Source organism: Lepisosteus oculatus, chromosome 4, assembly GCF_040954835.1.
Source record: "Lepisosteus oculatus isolate fLepOcu1 chromosome 4, fLepOcu1.hap2, whole genome shotgun sequence".
Taxonomy (NCBI): domain Eukaryota; kingdom Metazoa; phylum Chordata; class Actinopteri; order Semionotiformes; family Lepisosteidae; genus Lepisosteus; species Lepisosteus oculatus.
In genome coordinates, this window is record NC_090699.1 from 19524751 (window position 1) to 19539724 (window position 14974).

Here is a 14974-nt window from a genome sequence, read left to right on the forward strand (position 1 = left end):
GTGCCCAGAAGTTTTCGTACCCACTAACCAGTCCGGATTTGCAATAATGAATTTAAAAAAAGAATTATCTTCATAAAGTAAGTCGCAAGTCCCGCAGTATAAGATCAATGCTTGGGATATATTTCGACTTCAAACGCATTGAACAGATGGTCACCTCAGAGGATACAATGGTTGTAACTATCTTGCTCGTCCACTTGTAAATAACTCGAATTATGTTCAGAAACAGCAGCACGTTGTGACGTGGCAAAACCGTAGATTGCGGCTCGATCTTACTGCGCATGCGTGGTGCACATGCTTTCTGTGTGCTCTTTCTGCAATCTGCCCGGCACAACTTCCAAGTCGCGGTATATTAGCTGTCATTATAAGGAAATCACAAACTTTTAACTTATTTATTGAATAATCATGAGCTTCACCATCGAGGAGAGAGGAAATCCCAACACCCTGAGTTATAGGGTGTTTCTAAGTAAGTAAAGCTTTTAAAATAATAAGAGATATCCTACTGAGTGCTGAGTTTGAGTGGTGTGTAGGCTGCTCAGCTAAGTCATTCATTACTGAGCAGGCCTGCGTTCCCCTCATGCACTTCGTTTAATCTTTGTTCAGTATGAAACATTTGTATTAGACGTGCCGAGAAATGACCTACACTTGTAATTCACCGACGTTTGTTGTGCAGAGAGGACCGTCGGTGGTTTAAGATACCTATCCTACCCGCTTGTGCGAGTTCGTTTTTGTAATTAAGAGGTTTTATTACAGTTTCGTATTCGTATATGAGCCTGTTTTTTTGTTTTACTTTCAATTTCGTGTGCGCACTACCAAACATCCTCACACTTTTCTTAGTTCTGATTCCAAGTCTGTATAACGCCATTAATCGGAACAGTTGTACAAAAGGTCACCTTATTCATGAAGAGCGCAATAAATATGTTCTCTTTATGTTCTCCAAATGCGGTCAATTGTTTTGTAAAATGAACATTTTTTCTTAACTCGTAATAATGACGTTTTATGCTGAACGATTTAGAAATTAGAATGTTGAGCTGGGTGGCATGGGTTCTCCCCAGCTCTGGAATCATGGGTTGGATTCTGTTTTAACTACCTCCTGTGTGGAGTTTGTCTGTTCTGCCAGTGGTGGTGTGGTTTTTCTCTGGCACATGCACATACGTAGGTGTTTGGCTGTGCTAAATTGCATCTTACCAGGGAACGTCATACAACTTCTTATTGTAATTAAATTGTAATTTTTAACTGTTAAAAGGTAATTTGAAGGGATATTACCAATATAGAATTGTAAAATAGCCTGGTGCCTGAGGCAATATGCAATGCATTTCAGATGTTCTTACCACAGAGTTCTGTTTAAGTGTTAAATGCCCTTTTCAGTTTAATACTGTAATCTTTTAAATGCCACATCCTGAATTAAGTCTTGTAAACCAGGGATTTCAGCTGAAGCTCCTGGTTGTCCCCAGAAACAAAGGGGCCTTAGTCTCCCCCAGTGTAGTTCAATAAACTGGCTCTGTTCACATCTGTTCACTCACAGTTCCACTTTTAGACTTTTACGTTAGTTATCCATCATAAGAAACGTGGCTTTGATTATACAGTATGTTTACTGGCTGGCCTTATTGAGAGGGATTTCTTGGAGAAGTGTTTTCCTTCCACAGACCAATCAACACTCCTTTTTAAACCGTTATTGACATTAATTGAGAATTTTCTCTTAGAAGGTTTGTGATTGTGTGGTGATATTTTGTTTTCCTACAGAAGACTCCAAAGGAAAGTACATTTCTCCATTCCATGATATACCGATTTATGCGAATGAAACTCAGGTAAAGTATCTTGTTACATCTAGTGGTTAATTAATATTTCCTAAGATGCTGTACAACTGGATATAAATGAGAAAAAGCTCGCTTATTGTTAGTATGGGTTTGCACTTGTGTATTTTTGAGATTTAAAATTTGAATTTGCACTGCTTAATATTCAGTTATCTGCTTAGGATTTAGCAGAATATTCAGCTATGAAGCGTTGTTGCAAAGGTGTTTTTATATGCTATACATACTCTGTAGCCTTAGACATTGTGTGGAGAGGAAAGGTTGTAGTTTCTGTTTAGCAATCTTAACATTTTATCGTGACAAGTGTTTGTTACTTAATGTCAATGAGTCCAGCTCCAAAGTGGACTTTGCAGTCTTACAGCAGAAGTAAAAAACAAATCAGACAAAACCAATGAGAGACACCTTCTGTTATATCTTGATTTCTTATGGTATAAACAGTAACCTTACGTGACATCCTTAGCCACACATTTCTGATGCAGTGGAATCTTCTTGCTTTAAGTAAGATTCCACTTGTTATTAAAGCTGAAATAACCACATTACTAGCGATGGTTTTATGTAAGAGACACTGAGTGAGTCATACCTATACTTCTAGAGTTCACTAGTCCATACACAAATACTTAGCAAGGTTTTTTTTTTTAAATGTAGATTATGAATACATTCATAGGAACTTTAAATTTGCAGACAGTAACGCTGTCATGCATAAATATGCCCTTTTGCCGGCTGCAGATTTTAAGATGTATTTGAATTAATACATCGAATCATTTAGGCTGTTTAAATTTTTAAAGTTGTTTGGGAAAAAATGGTCAGGCATTTTATTATGCATTGAATTTTATCATTACGTGCTTATTATGTCAAACAAAAGTCTCCAGAAGCATACATTAACAGGTTTTACCATTACGTTTTCAGGATTTTGAGATCTACGGTATTTTTAGGGTGCACGGATTTATTACATTGTACATGTTGAAATAAGTTTAGTCTTTTAAACCATTTGAAAATGTGTAAAAATTCTGTAAAAAAGTAGCGTAGATACTACTTTCACTTTAAAGCTTTGGCACTAAATATCTACAGCAAACTTGATTGGATATTCAATCATGGCTGAACAAACTCATTCTTTTGTGATCGCATGGACTGGGATTTAGCTTTGCTTCAGTTCGGGACTAATTCTGCATTGCATTTTAAATCAATAGGACCTCTGGAGGTATTTGGACATCCTCAACCACTTTTAATAAGAAGCTGTCTCAAACAGTGGACAACTATCAGGATGATATTGGGGATATTGTTCTGAAGGAAACAGTAGCAGACAGGTCTAGATTGAAGTGCAGTCAGTGGCCATAAGGAATGTTTCTGCTGAGTTTGCTACATACTGTAATTGTGTAGGTTTGGAAGCACATCTGTCTTGGACTGATTCATCTTCTCAGGCTCTGAGCTGTAAAGTACCTGCCAGTCAAGCAGCAGAGATGTAAACTCGTCTCTGTCCTTGAGGGGCTGTTTGATCAGACTTCTAAAAAACACAGTTAGGAGTTTCAGTTTCAGATGAAGTCTTTAAGACCAATTTGATATGGCCCCAGGCAAGAACTGTCAGGTTAAAGCAAATTCCCACCAATAAATTCTGCACTGCACAAACAGATGCAAAGTCTCATTTTTTAAATCAAGTAGGTTCAGCCATTGTATCTGAGAAGAAACACTTGCTTGGTTAAGTAAATCGACGTTTTCTTATCTTTCTTCTACCCCAGTGGAAATTCATAGGCCCCATATCTGTTTTTAATTGATGATGAGGATTATGTTAAATGTGGTGTTTATCTGTCTGTCTGAGGTCCCTTCCAGGTGGCCTGTCTGCTTGAGGGTTTGAAAGCTTCTTGAGTGCTGTCTGATGAACCTGTTGCTGCAGTCAAGGAGCTTTTCCCTGTCAGCATGCACACTGTAGAAATACAGCTTTTCACTGAAGATTGCTGTTTAGTCAAAATGAATCAAATCCCACATAAAGGTAGAAATTTCAAGCTGCTAGATGTTTGTAAAAGCAATAGTTTACTTTCCGAGCATGTGCAGCTATTCTGTCAACGGTACAAAAAAAATGAACCAGGTTATATTGTTAGCTGGGCATGTGTACTGATTTATTAAGTAGAAGCTGAATAGTGGATTTACCAGAAAATGGCAGAATACCCGAGAAACATGACAGATGCCTTCTGTTATTAAGATTTTCTTTCAGAGGCTCAGATGTAACTTTTCTTCCCTTCGGGCAAGGGGTGTTCAGCTCTTATAAATTTACATTTGTTATTTCAGTGAAGGCATTTTTCTCTCTCTTTTGGCCTCGTAGAAATGATGCTTTATTTTCTGAAAACATGATGACACTGTCACCATTTTACCCTGTACTTCATTTTATAAAGCAAGAATTATTGTTACTGTAGAACAAGGAAAACAATTTGAGAGCAGCAATGGGGAAATAGATGTTTATTATTTGGTTGCTTTCACTTTGCTGCTCTTGGTTTTTTTTTTTAGCTTTGAAGGCAAGTGCTTCTCAAGCATTACAGTAATTGAAATTTGCTGTGGAGTACTTCTGTGATTATTAATCTCCTAGCAACCACTAGAGCACTTAAAGCCCCTGATACACTGACCCTTTCCCACCTGTTTGGTATCCATTTTAAAAAAGACACTAATCTGTAAAGAGGATGGTAGTTCCAAAATAGCAATATTTCTTTTAGGGCTAATTTTACCTTAACATTTGGGAGCTTAACAAGGGCTTGTTCTGAAGAAGCCAAAAAATCTTAAGTCTGTAAAGAGAAGTTTCAGATTTGTATGACCAGGCATGATTCTTTTTTTATTTTGGCTTTCATCATATTATCAGTTTTTACTGTTTTAAACTATTACATCAAAGGGTCAAAATGTAATCATGCAGTATGTATTTAAAGGTTTCTATTACAAAATAGGTTTTTAGGAGCTGTTAAAGTTGTGACACAGGGTGTTGAGGTAGTTACTGATTTTAGTATGTAATTTCATCATTTAGAAGGATTACAAAATTAAGAAACAAGGAAAAATGTCAAACTCTTTTAGACAGTAAAATCAGTGTATGAAGGCAGTAAAAACGATAAATGAATACAAATTGCAAGAGTGCACTTGATTGTATATGTGCCTTCACTTCTTTAGAAATAGTAAAATTTATTAGTAAAAAAAAGTAGAATAGCAAATCCAGATTCATAGTGTACATTACAGAAGTTTCTATCAAGAAGAAATATTGTAGCCCTCTTTATCATAGATCTTCATGAATTGGGTTGGAGTTCATCCAGGACTCCATCCATCTATTTTCTAGCTGTTTAATCAATTATAGGGTTGCAGGGAAGATAAACCTATCCTGGCAAGCAGTGGGCACAAGGCAGGGTACACCCTGGATGGGACACCAATCTTTTGCAGGGTGTTGGAGTTAATTTTTGTAATTTTTCTTAATGTCTTAGAATAATTTAACAACCTGTTGCCAAAGCTTTTCTAAATCGTGATGCACTTGGTAACGCCACGTGGCTGTATAACCTAGCTGGCATTTTGAATATGCAATACGAAAATTGGAAAATATGTATTTTGTTTTCTAGGTACAATACAATAGGGAATGTTTAGGAGCAGCTTCCTCAGCCTAGCGTATTTCAGTCGTAATCCTGATTGCAATTCATTTCTTATGTTTGTTATTGATTAAAACAATCCAGACGGTGGATTTTTGGGTGAAATGCAGTGTTCATGTAGACATCAAAGAACCTGGTTTCTTGAAAATATCATGAAACATGACTTACCCGGGTATCCAAGCAACAGAGCTTTTATCTGCTAATAGTAAGTATAGAGGGCTAGGTTTCGTCAGACGGAAGTACTTATTGGGTACAAAAACATGTGTGAGGTTACAAAAGACAGGAGGTTATTTGGCCCATCTAGCCCTTACGGCAGCTCGTAGATAAATGATTCCAAGATCTCATCCAGCTGTTTCTTGAAAGTAGCTAGACGAGTATCGGCTTCAGCAACATGGCAGGGTAGCTTGTGTCTCCTGTTCTCTGTTTTTAATGCAGTTCCACTAAGTTTCCACTTCAGACAACTTTTCAAAGAAAATGTTTTCGTTTAAGTGGGTAAACATGAAGCCCAAGAAATAAAACCTACCTTACCTCAGTTCTATCTGTTGAAGCCTTATCTCTTTATATTAAAATACATTTCTGTGCCTGTAAATCTTTGTTTTGCTTAACACTAACAACTTTTTTAACAGGACAAATTTTGGACTATGTTTTGCTTTTTCTTTGGGTATTTTAAATTTTTCTTTGTTCCATAGGGTGCGTTATGCTTAGCCTGTACAAACAGTAGGCTGCAAAGTTTGGACTTACAATCATTAGCTTCCAATATTATTTTCTAATTCTGTCTTGAATGTCTTGCTTACAAAGCCAAATTTAATCATTCTCATCTTTGTTTAGAACAATCTTTGGGCAGGAGAATGTTACTGTAACTAGAGAGCCCATAATATTTAGTGGTTGCAAGACATTTGTTTGCAAATAGAAGTTGTTGGGCTGTTAAAGTTTTTCATATTCCTGAAATATGTTTGTCTTTGGCTCAGTTACCCAGTGGAGTAATTCCTGTTGTATTTTTTTTTCTTGTCCTCAGAACATCTTCCATATGGTTGTTGAAGTGCCACGATGGACAAATGCAAAGATGGAGGTATATAATTTTATTTTTACCATTTAACATGTTTTTGTGAATGTCAAATACTTAGACAATGTGCTTGTGTTCTTCTGGAAGGATAGATTTGTCCATATAAATCATTTGCCCACAACAACTCACAAATGGTTTAGGTAACTGGAAGATGCCACTGTGCTGTACAAGTCTTGACATTTTTCGTGCAGCATGTTAGCAAAATGTAACACTCCTGAGGGGCTTAAAACCTTTTGTAGGAGAACTGCTTGGTAACTGCTTGGTAGTTAGCAAGCAATGGATCCAAGGATGTCATCCAGCCATTTCTTGGAAGATGTCTGGGTTTTCTTGAAACATGGCTGAATAGCTTATTCTTTAACCCTTTGGGTAAAAAAAGTGCCTCCTGATCTCAGTATTAAATGCGCTTTCTGGCATGTCCTGCTCAGATTTTGCTCCTGGTAGCCAGTAAAAAGGCGGGAACTGTGATGTTTTACCGCTGTGGCAGTGAAAGTATCAAAGCTTGGGCTGATTTAAATCAACAGCATGCTGTTATTGTGATCAGATTCTGATATTGACCCAACCATTGAAGACCGATATGTAGCTGGTTTTCAGAGTCATAACATCATTTTGAAATATAGGAACTTAAACAGCTAGAACAGCTTAAACAGCTAGAAAATAGATGGATGGAGCCCTGGATGAACTCCAACCCAATTCATGAAGATCTATGATAAAGAGGGCTACAATATTTCTTCTTGATAGAAACTTCTGTAATGTACACTATGAATCTGGATTTGCAAAATTTTACTATTTCTAAAGAAGTGAAGGCACATATACAATCAAGTGCTTTTCTTTAGGCATTCTCAATTATTCTAACTATGTGGCCTTCCTTTTGTTCTGACTAATCTTGTGAGTCTTCCTAGGGGAACTCGGTAATGTCATTGCAGTACCCTGTGTCTCCACAGACCTCAGCTTTATGGGTGTAGTTGTTGCTTTGAATTGTAATGAAGGTGGTAAGAAAGGGAACCTTCATGTGCTAGAACGGTTCCAGCAGGAAAAGCTTCTGATCTCTTTCCAGCTGGGAGAAGTATAATCCTGCTTGGTGTCGGTTGTGCTGCCCTTTAAAGAGAAATTGGATTTCAAAAGAAAAAGCCTCCTGACATTTTATTCTGATGTTCTGTCTGTTGTTTTATTAAAGGGGCCTGCAGTTATTACGTTCGTTCATTGAGGTTTCAGGAAGAGATTTGAAAGGTTTCTGTGTTGTTCTGACAAGCCATGTAAAATCTGTCCACCATTTCTGAAAGATATCAAATGTCTTTGCCACTGAAGAACATTGGAAATGTGCTTCAGCAATGCATTACTTTACCCAGACAATTTAGTGGCAACCAGGAACCCCACTGAAGTGCAGAGAAGTGTTTCTCAACCTTTTCCATCCCTCAATGGACTTGCATGAATAGAACAACACAAGCACTTTAATAATTTATTTATTCGTCTTATAAACCAATTTCTTCAAGGCTTAATCTAACTTGGCCTTGAAGCCACCTTATCCCAGTGGAAGGAAGCAGTCTTCAAGTATTTGGATTATTAGGACTTTTGTTTTGAATGTATTTGCTGCCGTCTGTGATATGAACGTCTTACTGTTACCTCATTCTCCTCCAGATTGCCACAAAAGATGCTCTGAACCCCATCAAGCAAGACGTGAAGAAAGGGAAATTGCGTTATGTTGCCAATGTGTTTCCTCATAAAGGCTACATCTGGAACTATGGAGCAATTCCGCAGGCAAGTTGTGATGGCAACAGGCGGACATAATGACTCAGCGGGCTTTTGCAATAAGTAATGCTGGGGAATAGTAACGCATGAGAATGATTGGAATAAAAAGACTGGGTTCAATATAAGAGCTGGGTTTATTATTATTCAGTTATATTTTGAAGTCTTAGGACACATGAACGTGAAGAATGGGAATGAGACAAGCTCATTTGGTACTTGCTCGTTTGGTAGTTTTGTAGCTATACGAGGCATATTTTGTTCAGTCGTTTGGGCCTCAGCTACCTGACTGGAAAGCTATTTCCAGATACGCATAGTATTTGCATAAAGAAGGGTTTCCTAACCACCATGCTTATTAGCTTTTTGTTTGCAACTGTGACCCTGTTACCAAGTTTCATTGCCGACTTTGAAATATTCACCTGGGATGACTATTTACGACAGGCCCCTGATACTAGGCATTATTCTTGTTGCTCTAAGGTTATAATATCCGTTTTGTTTTATGGTTACCAGAATAGATCAATAGGTGCTACTCTTTCCTCTTGACCAGAATTTCCAAAACCAAACCTGTATCGTGACCAGGGATACTGTTAAATAAATACTACTAATGTAACCCGTTTGTATTGTATCTGTCACAAAAATATTTTTTTAAACATTATTATGTTAATAATTGAAAGTGGTAAATGAAAGTTTCCAAAATGTCTTAGGCTTTCAGTTTACATGTTTGTCTTCTTGTAGCTTGTTTTGTGCCTCTCTTGTGTCCATTATTTGTAGTTCGAAGTAAAACAAATCACTGGGATTCTGCCAGGCTTTATTCTTGTGGCTTTAATAAAGTAAACTGCTCAGGACTGAACCAGGGGAAGGTGCAGGTTTGAACTCTGAGCTTCCTAATTACTGAATTGAAAGTACTAGCTGAGCTTTGTAAAGTCTGTAAAATTCCCGTGTCTCTCTGGATGGTGGGGTGGCATGGAACTGCTGTTCCTTTCCTCCTGGCTTTTCTCTCTTTTCCTCTCTCTGTTACCACCTTTTGAGTTTTGTGCCATCAGAGTAAATTCTCCTACTTCTCTTCATTGTTTTTCGCAACTTCCCCTCCCTCCCTCAGTTCACTCATGTTCTCGGTGAACAAATCTTCCTCCTTTCTTCCCTCTCCCTCTACTTCGTGAACATGCAAGGGGTCTTCAGCGTTCACTGCCTCGCCAATCTCAGCTCCTGGGCTGTGTTACGCCCTTTTCAGCTCCCCTCCTGCTCTCACTCTAACCCTTGACTGCTCCTGTTACTACTTCCATCTTCTTCCCTTGTCCAAGTCCACCAAATTCCATTGCTACCTTCCTTCACAGACAGTCCTTGCCGTCTCTCTCCACCTTTGTGTCCTCTGTGGTCACTCACCTTTCCCTCACTGCTTCATTTTCTAAACTTCACGCACACTCTGCTATCTTCTCTGCTCTAACCCTTTCCCTTTCTTCCTAATGTCCACTCGCGTTTCACCCTGCTCACTCCTCTACGTCCTGTTCCTGGGTCTCCTCTGTCCTGTGCTTGGCCAGAACCAAGCTGCTCTTGATTGAGGTGAAATGCAGGATGTATAAATTGCCTTGTTCTCTGTGGCCATCTGCATTTTCCATCCATCATCCAGTCTTTTTCTCAACAATCCTTTTAAGCTCTTCCACACTTTCTCAAGCCTCCGCCTTCTCTTCCCCTTTCCTCTGTCTCAAATGAGGACTTTACTTTCTTCTTCTCCTCCAAAATCTCACTCTCCCCCCTTCAGCTTCCTCTCCCCCCACCTTCTCCTATTTCTCCACTGGCTCTTCCTCCTTCTCCTCCGACGGGCTGTTTTCATCACTGCTCGTCTCTTCACTGCTTTAGTTCTTGCTCTTTCATTGTGTTCGCATAGCATGTGATGTTACGGTGCTCTTCTAGCTTGTGCCTCATTGCTGTTTTATCTTAGTGCATACGCATGAGCATTCTTTGTATTTAAACATAATGTCAATTTTGTGGATTGCCAGTTGCCCAGGATAATGGTGTCTCTTTAGCTAGTGATAAGTGCATGCCTGACAATATTGCTTAACTTTCACAAAAACATTAGCATCTTTGGCTGGTGAGGTCTTGTAAAGTTAGTGTCCCATTAGAACACTTAAAGACACTTTTCCTATTGTTTGCTCGAAGGATTCCACTTATTTAGAAATGTTCCCATGCATATTATACCACATTTTCAGAAGTACGTTTTGTTTTAAGGTCATTGGTTCCAACAAAGAATTTGTGTATGTGATTATTTGTGTTTTGTGTTAGAAAATCACAAAAATGCAAGCTTACATTTCCATCTTCTGTGGAAACAGCCAGCTGTTTTGCTTCTGTAACAGCAGCTATCCCGTTCTATTCATAGTCTTTAATTCTTATCTGTTAAGAATGTTTTTCTTAATGGCACAAACATGCCTTTGATTCGGTTGTTTGAATGTGATTGTTGTACTTCTACTCCGGCAGACTTGGGAGGATCCGGGTCATAAAGACGATGACACAGGGTGTTGCGGTGACAACGATCCCATTGACGTCTGTGAAATAGGCAGCAAGGTATTTCATTACTGGTATCAGCGGTGGAATATTAATGGCAACAGTGATGTCATCATTCCTATCTAGTTAGGTAACAATTCAGAGATATTGTCTGAAATGGATGCACAATAACAGTAATTATTACTGCCACAATTACATTCTTTTAAAAATAAACGTGTACTGTTCCCATGTTCCGGCATGGTCGCGTAGGTCTAATTGCCTTTTATTTTTGCCATCATTTTAGGTGTGTTCCAGAGGAGAGGTCATTAAAGTGAAGGTTTTGGGCACACTGGCATTGATTGATGAAGGAGAAACAGACTGGAAGGTGATTGCAATCAACATTGATGACCCTGAAGCAAAGGAACTTAACGGTATGAGAACTGAGGCTTTGATGATGTGCAACAGCTGCACCACTAAAGCTCTACACGCATGTCAACGTGCATAAGGAAGTGATCTGTCGATTAGAAATGTATGCTTCTGGTATATCACTGTATTTCTTTCAGGAGGCACAGGATTAATAAGATTGTTTTATGTTCCACTTATGCCATTATGATAGCCTGAAAAATGACTTGGCCAGCCATCTACTGCTGCTTTTTTTTTCTTTCTTCAAAACAGTCCGTTTTCTACAGTGTGGTTTCCGTTACTGAGGAAATAAAAAAAAAATCAGGTGCATAAGGGATTGTGGAGTTCAGAGAAAGAGACCTTTCTGAAACTGTTTTCTCTTCTCAGATATTGATGATGTCAGGAGGCTGAAACCAGGCTACCTGGAGGCGACGGTGGACTGGTTCCGCAAGTACAAAGTCCCAGATGGCAAACCTGAAAACCAGTTTGCATTTAACGGCGAGTTCAAAGATAAGGTACTTGACCTGAGCACAATGTGTTCTGCTCTTTTAAATGACATGAGGAATGAATTCACTTTGTAGAAGCAGTAATGACAAAGATTAGGTTTACTGTTTTTAATAAAAATGTGATGATATGAATCGTTGATTGGAAGAGGCATTAGTGTGTTGTGCTTCAAGGAAATGGATTATATCTGTTTGAGTGGAACATAACTGAAATTACTTTAAGACTGATTAAGAAGACATCATCTGAAATGATTTATTTAAAAGGGGTGTTTTGCTGTTAAAGTTTTAGTTATATACAGTTTTGTATTAACTTGTGGTCAGCATTACTTATAAGATAATGACTTGTTTGCAAAAGCGTCAGAAATCCATGTGGGCTCTCAAATAACTTGTTATACTATGAGTTGCTCTGATGAAACTGCATTACTTTCTCTGCTGGATGTGTTCGATTTCTATGTGGTGTTAATTAGGCAATCAGCAATCAAAGTCCCTTGTCACGCTCTTCTTACTCAGTGCCACAATTCCACTTCGCCATGCAGATTCACAGAATCAATCAATTATGATATAAATCGGTCATCACTGTAGAACTGTGTTAAGTGGGCTGCAAAGCTACAAATTTCAGCCGGGCATTTGGCATGATCAGTATTTGCTCCTGATGGTGGCCTGCTCTTGAAGCAGGGAGCTGATTGGAATCATTCTGTAATTGCAGTAGCCCCGAGGTGCAGCAGATCTAGGCATGTGGATGCTAATGCACATAAGGTTCAAATTTACGTTCCTTTGTTTGCAGGACTTTGCCATCGAGATCATAAAGAGCACCCATGGTTTTTGGAAAGCTCTGGTGTCTAAAAAGACGAGCAGTGGGGAACTGAGCTGGTGAGTTGCTAACATTTTGAAGTGGCCGAATTTTAAGGCCCAGGTTCTGCAAGCCCCGTTTACTAAAACAGATTTTTTTAAGAGAATTAAAAATATATATTTGAACTACATCTGTGCAGCAGTCTAGAAATAGACCAGCTGTGGATACCCAGGTTTGTAAAGAGCAGGTATTCATTCTGAAGTCATACACTGCACATATGAGTAGTTAGTACTTGTAACTAGTTAGTCTTGGTTTCACTTCAGATTGAAGTACGTTATGCATTAAAGATGTAAAAAATGCAGCGGAAAGAAAGCACTTTGCATTGAAATATTTGAAATGTCACTAAGAGAAACTAGGTCACGTAGTACTTATATGACAATAGAAAAACATTGACAGTCAGCCGTCTTCATAAGACGACTCAGTCTGGAAGCTGAAGCTTTGCTGGATTTATACTTTCATTTTAGTACTAACTGGAAGGTGTTAAAGATCTTAAATGGGATTTTTTTCTTTCACTACAGTACAAACACTTGCATCTCGGACAGTCCTTTCTGTTGCTCTGAAGCAGAGGCTCAGGCTGTTATTGATGCAGTAAGTTTTCTGCTTATATGCTGTTATGGTCCACACATTCTGTGTTATTGTAGTGGGTATTTTAAATGGTAATGTAACGCATACGGCTGACATTAGAGGTTGTGCGAGCCGGCTTCCCAGCGCGGTGACGTCACCGCCCTTCCCTGTGGATAGCAGGGACCACAGCTGTCGGGCTGACAGGAGATTTCCCTTTAGCTCAACTGGCTGGGTCTCTGTTGAGTGACGCTGGAGGCCTGGGTTCGAGTCTCCAGCAATGGGGGGGCCAACCTGAGGCGGCAGTGGCGAGGGCGCATACCCACGTGAACCCGAGAGCGTAATGTGATACCACTGGGTGATCTTATTTCATGATGCAGCTCTTGAAAGATCACTTTGACAAGTTCAGAATGTTTTGTTTATATCTCAATGCTTGTTTTAAAGGGTTTTTTTTCCATTCTGAACTTTAAGTAGTAAGTATGAAGTGTAAATGTCAGACTGTCTGATGTCACGTCTGTTTCCTTGCTGTTGTAGACCTGTCCTTGTGGAAATCCAGAACCTCTTCCATCAACAGGTGTGTACAATTCATTCAACTTTTTGAGGATTTTTTCTATTTTTTGTTAAAGGATATGACTAAAACTGGCCTCTTACTTTGACACAAAATACCCAGTTGTTGTAAAGGGGAACTTTCACACTTTTATGGTCAAACTTCAGATACAATTGTCTTGTTTTTTTGTTAACTTTTCAAAGTAGTTCAGGAAACTTTAAAAAGGCTGATATCTATTCCCAGATTTTTCACAATTGAGAATAAGGAGATGCAGACCCATATGAAATACTGTGGCTATCTGTGAATTGCATTTCTAATGGCCAGGAATCCCTTCCCTCATGCACTAAGTTGGGGGGTTGAAATCTTAATTTAATGCCAGCTGTATTAAATTGTTAATTTTATGATGGAGTGAATCAATCAGATAAAATACTCCAACCATGTGATGATTTACAGCAACAAATGCACTTCAAAATTTGGTTTAAAATACTTTTTTTTTGCAGTGGACAAGTGGCACTATTTGGGATAGCAGTGATCCGAGAGGAATACCTGAAGGGTGGATCAGAGCTCTTTGTCATCTGCCTAGAAACTGTACTTGAATCAGTCTTTAAATATTAGGTTTTATGTATTTAAGCATATCAAAAAAGTAGGCAATGGTGGAAAATAACATAATCTCCCATTAATATCAAAGTTAGGAAGACATGAATGAATCAGTCACAATAAAACTAGCTTGTGTTTTACTTTATTTATGAAAGCCTTTAAGACTTGAACTCTTTTGCTATAGATTTCCAATCATTGTAATTAATCTGTTAAAACCCAGGAGCTGCAGCTGCAAGCACTACAATGTTGCTTTAATAAAACCTTTCCTCTTCGTAAGACATCTGTTTTCTGTGTTCAGACTGTTCTTCTGTATTCATCTGCAGTACTGTTAAAAAATGCTACCCTTGTAGCAGAAGTGTCACCAACTTGTAGTCTGATCTCCTAGATCTGTAATGCTAAGATCGGCTGACCCGGTCGGGATGGGAGACCTGCTGTAATGACAATAGTCCAGCAGGTGGCGCACTTTCCCCCAGACCAGATTTTACATTTCATTGTGACCAGGACCACCATGTTCAAATAAGACAGATAAGATTAGATTTTATTGTCCCCTGAGGGAAATTTTATATGGACACCCAGCACTCCTGTACATTTAAATAGAATAGAATGCAAAAAAAAAGAAGAAAAACATTGCACATTATACTATTACAAAAAAAGAAAAACATTGCACATCATTCTACTGCACAGTATAACACATAACAACATGTAACATTTATAACACATTACAAAAACATATTGCAGTCAAGTGGGTTGTAAGAGTCCAAATTGTGTTTATCCTTGACATTTGTGTTACAGCTTTAATGGATAGTGGGAAAAGGAATGT

General features: G+C 38.6%; 1 protein-coding gene across 1 annotated transcript; it reads left to right on the top strand.

The window, feature by feature from the left end:
- The first annotated feature begins 288 nt into the window (after window positions 1-288).
- LOC102695329 (inorganic pyrophosphatase 1) lies at window positions 289-14432 on the top strand. The gene is made up of 11 exons (XM_015346223.2): window positions 289-463; window positions 1741-1805; window positions 6429-6482; window positions 8112-8231; window positions 10689-10775; window positions 10999-11125; window positions 11484-11611; window positions 12384-12469; window positions 12968-13037; window positions 13545-13584; window positions 14058-14432. The coding sequence occupies exons 1-11, from the start codon at window positions 403-405 to the stop codon at window positions 14081-14083; spliced, it is 864 nt and encodes a 287-aa protein (XP_015201709.1). The 5' UTR covers window positions 289-402; the 3' UTR covers window positions 14084-14432.
- Window positions 14433-14974: the final 542 nt, after the last annotated feature.

Excerpts from the sequence above, each read along its gene's own strand:
- LOC102695329 (XM_015346223.2), top strand. The coding sequence starts at position 403 with ATGAGCTTCACCATCGAGGAGAGAGGAAATCCCAACACCCTGAGTTAT. Across the intron at positions 11,126-11,483 it reads TGAAGCAAAGGAACTTAACG|ATATTGATGATGTCAGGAGG; the intron begins GTATGAGAACTG and ends TTCTCTTCTCAG. Across the intron at positions 13,585-14,057 it reads AGAACCTCTTCCATCAACAG|TGGACAAGTGGCACTATTTG; the intron begins GTGTGTACAATT and ends TTTTTTTTGCAG.